This window comes from Triticum dicoccoides, chromosome 5B (genome assembly GCF_002162155.2).
Source record: "Triticum dicoccoides isolate Atlit2015 ecotype Zavitan chromosome 5B, WEW_v2.0, whole genome shotgun sequence".
NCBI classification, from domain to species: domain Eukaryota; kingdom Viridiplantae; phylum Streptophyta; class Magnoliopsida; order Poales; family Poaceae; genus Triticum; species Triticum dicoccoides.
In genome coordinates, this window is record NC_041389.1 from 74,054,071 (window position 1) to 74,058,393 (window position 4,323).

General features: G+C 44.2%; 1 protein-coding gene across 1 annotated transcript; it reads left to right on the forward strand.

Annotated features, from left to right (window-relative positions):
* The first annotated feature begins 1,572 nt into the window (after positions 1-1,572).
* LOC119307436 (glutathione S-transferase-like) lies at positions 1,573-4,120 on the forward strand. The gene is made up of 9 exons (XM_037583512.1): positions 1,573-1,789; positions 1,892-1,948; positions 2,077-2,162; positions 2,263-2,334; positions 2,739-2,792; positions 3,003-3,078; positions 3,324-3,385; positions 3,663-3,722; positions 3,811-4,120. The coding sequence occupies exons 1-9, from the start codon at positions 1,693-1,695 to the stop codon at positions 3,913-3,915; spliced, it is 669 nt and encodes a 222-aa protein (XP_037439409.1). The 5' UTR covers positions 1,573-1,692; the 3' UTR covers positions 3,916-4,120.
* Positions 4,121-4,323: the final 203 nt, after the last annotated feature.

A 4,323-nucleotide genomic window follows, 5' to 3' on the forward strand; every position in this document is an offset into this window, starting at 1 on the left:
ATAGACAGTTTTAGACAATTTTAATAGGATTGACGAGTAATTATCAATGAGATTAGACCAATATACGTGCTCGGCCCCCCCTATACTTGAATCCTGGCTCCGCCACTGCTTTAGACTTAGCTTGACTCAGCTCGTTTTCAAAACAAATGAGCTCAGTTTGACTTGAGCTTGTGGTCGAGCTGCAAGTCAGACTCGGTACTTGGTTTCTACTACCTCTGTGAATTAATAGAAGACGTCTTATAGAGGAAGTACTAACGACGTTGATGGCGTTTCAAGCCATTTTCAAGCTAGGTGAAAAAAAACATGATCCTCTTATACATGGTATAAATCTTATTAGCACAGAATAATTGAAGAAGTTCATAGCATAAGCGATGTTGGTGAACATTGGGTGTTCAGAATTCTTAGCACCAATTCAAACTGGTGCTACATTGGGGAGATTGGTGTAAGAAGAAAAACTGCTGGAATCATCCTAAAGAAACTGCTAGAATTGGTTCTAGCCAAGGAACCGATCCCAGTTGAGGGTTGGCCTCTCCTTTGTGTGTCAAGTAGATGATGACCTCCCATCCCGCCGAGAATTGGATGATGTAGGAGCGACTCAAAAAGAAAATAAAACCAGTGTTAAATTGAACCCTGCTTTCTTCCTTCCCTGTTTTCCTTCTCTAACCCTAGGCGGCATAGGCCAACTCTTCCCTTCAAATTTCGTTGGTGAGCCTGTGGATTAAATTGAACCTTGCTTTCTTTCCCTAACCCTGGCGGCTAAGGCAAACTCTTCCCTTCAAACTTCGTCAGTGAGCCCGTGGAATCACCTCCCCTCCGCCTGCCGCTCCAGTGACCGGTGGCGTGGAGGGGAATCCCGGTGTCTCCGCTCCGGTTAGTAGTTTAGGTTAGGATTTTTTAGTCCTCGCAGGTGCGGTGCTCTGGCGGATGGCAGCGCTACTTCTTCGAGTTTGTCTTTCATGCTCCAATCCTCCTCGAGTTTGTCCGTATTAACGTAGTCGACGGAGCTCCAACGTAGATTCCTGTCGTCTCTTTGGGGCGGTGAGGTTAGGGTTTCTCGTCTTGTGGTGAGACTTGATGTCCGGTGCTTTAGATATATGCAAGGGTTCAACAGCGACGACTGCGGCTCCGGGGCGCTGGCCCTTAGGGGTACGTGCACGAAGACTTCCCAGTTGTCATCGACAAGGTCAAACCGGCTCGTTCTACCGGCAGTAGTGGTTGTTTGGGGGTCCTGAAATCTCAATGTAATTTTTATTATGTTCGAGATACTTTGTACTTTCGCTGATTTTTTTTTATAAACTTCTTCTCCTTTATTCATTCATAAGTAAAGTAGCATCGTTTACCATAAAGGGATAACCTCATCAGGGGCGTTATCCATCGAAACACTCGGAGAAGAAAACCTAGCTAACCTTGCTAGTTCATGAGCTACTCGATTACTTTCGCTGAATTTTGATAATAGATTTGGATCATTTTTGCAGAAAAAATAAATTGAACCCCGCTTTGAACTGAGCTGGACGGGCTAGGCTGCGACCCGGACATGGGCTCTGCTTGTTCGGTGAACAAACCCACTTGAGTTGCCTTTTCATTATTTCCGTGTCCCACTTCGCTTCCGAGCGCTGCCGTGGTCCACTTCCTCCCTGGCCGCCGGCTACGAATCCGCACCTCCCTCCCAGACCGAGCTGCTGCTAGCTCCGAATGGCTTTGGCGGAGGCGCCGGCGGCAAGGCCGATTCTGTACTCTTACTGGCGCAGCTCCTGCTCCCACCGCGTCCGCATCGCGCTCAACCTCAAAGGTGTGTGCTGCTCGCTCTTCCCCCCAATCTGGCTCTGCTCTCATTCCACCCTCGTCGTTTCTCTGATTACGTTGAGTAATCTGGATTATGATTTTCCTGCAGGTATCGATTATGAGTACAAGGCGGTGAACCTCCTCAAGGGCGAGCAGTCTGATCCCGGTACGGCACCGTCTGCTTGCTAGTTGCTTCCTGTCCCGTGCACTTGCGTCAGTTGTTTGGTACAGTAGTAGAAAAGATATACGCACCTACCACTGACTAGGCTCAATCATCTTATTTGTGGGTGACAGAGTTCATGAAGCTTAACCCTATGAAGTTCGTCCCTGCCTTGGTCGGCGGCGACGCAGTAATTGGTGACTCTTACGCAATAGCATTGGCAAGTCATTCTTGCCCAGGGCCTCCAAATTCTGTGTTCCTCCTACGCAGTACCATTCGCTTATCAGTTATCAACCACTAGCTTCCTTGTGACTCTACAGTATTTGGAGGACAAGTACCCCCAGCGTCCTCTTTTGCCTCAAGACCTTAAAAAGAAGGCCCTGAATATCCAGGTAATTAATGATAACCTTTTACTCATCATGGTCAGCCAGAAGTATTTCATGCTTTAGTCCCAAAGTAGTAATTTGTACCTTCCATATGTGGAGTCAATCGTGTAATTGTTATTTATTGACCATTTGATCTGGTTTCTCAATCATTCTACAGTTTGCTTACTGACCCACCAAAAAATCCATCCTCAAATTCATGTTATCAAAGCATAGCAGAAAGTACACAGTAAATAAAAGCAATAAAGTTTCTGAATCTATTTTATCTGACCCGCTCTGAGCAAACGGAACATATATATGATCAGGTCCAACTATAATCTACAAAACACTTTTACTGTATATATGTTCAACCTTTTCTTCAGTCATCACTTCATATACTAATATATATGCTCCTCTACTAACTTTCATTGCAGGTAGCAAGCATTGTATGTTCTGGTATTCAACCTCTTCACAATCTCACCTTGGTGGTAAGTACCGACTATGCATTACTAAGCATATGAGGACCACTGTGTGTTCTATGTCTAAAATCTGATTGCCAGTGCACCTGAGGCCCATAGAGGGACGGCTACCCATGTGTGCTGTGCAATACTAGTTGATTCTATAATTAGATAGCTTATGCTTATAAATTGCACAGATACTTAACTTGCTGTTGTGTTTTATTGCTCATTTGTCTACAGAGATTTATCGAGCAAAAGGTTGGAACAGGGGAGAGCATCCCGTGGGTCCAACAACAGATTGATAGAGGTTTCACAGGTTGTCTTCACAGACATGTCCCTTCTTTCTTGGTTATTACTGCTATATTTGCAGCATTACTTCCATCCAGAAAGTTTGCTTTGGAAATACTGCTCACCAAGTAATTCAGTGATCTTGCATGTTTTGAGAAACTCACATTATTTCCTTTAGAACTTCTTTTCCTGCATTTACACTCGGTATTTCCCTACCTCTGTCTGCTTTCTCATTATGCAACCATGTGCTCACTTTCACCCCCAACGGTTCAGCTGTTGAGAACATGATCAAAGGCTGTGCTGGGAAGTTTGCTATGGGAGATGAAGTCCAACTGGTTCGTATGCTACCCTACTATTTTCTATCTCTTTATTTTCTTCTGTTGAACACCAACATCATTATTTGGAATGAATTTTCTCTGCTGTAGATTCATCTATTGTTGTATTAATAGGTGCCCCTTTTCTCTTGAAAGTAACTGTAGTCTAGTTCCTCCCCTGAAATGAAATAGAATTCATATTTCAACAATCATAGTGCAACAACTATCACTGCAAGTGTAAACTACCCTGTATCGACTCAGCTAAGTAGCTAACTGCCGCCATCCTCTTTACATGCAGGCAGACGTATTCCTTGCACCCCAGATTTTTGCTGCGGTGACTCGTTTTCAGATCGACATGGTACTGCATTTTCACTTACTATCAAGTCCACAACTATACTTGTAACTATCTTTGATGAACTAACTGAACATGATTGCACTTACCGCAGTCGAACTATCCCACGCTCGCGAGGCTCCACGATCAGTATATGACACACCCTGCATTTGAAGCTGCGCTCCCTGACCGGCAGCCGGATGCCCCTTCCTCTGGCTAAGACATAGGCCAGGGGAGAATCAGTAGTTCTCACTCCTTTGTTTGTACCTGTGTCCTGCCCCGTTGCTTCAAACCCTGTAATAATAAGCAGTTAAGCACAGAACTTCCTGAACGAAGTGTAAAGTAGCTACTGTAGTTTGTATCAAAACAATGATATAATTGTGAATTTGTGATCACGTCTTTGGATATCTTGAATTCTGGATTTACGTGAAGTAGCAACAAGATGAAACATCGGTCGCTTACATTTCAATTGTCACTTCTTAAGAAAAAAGGACAATTCCATTTCTACCCCTAACTCAAACCCACTATTTATATTTACCCCTAATTTTTAGACCTACTCAGTTTTGCCCAGATTCCGTTGTGTGGTGTTACAGAAATACTCCCTCCTTTCAAAATAGATGACTCAACT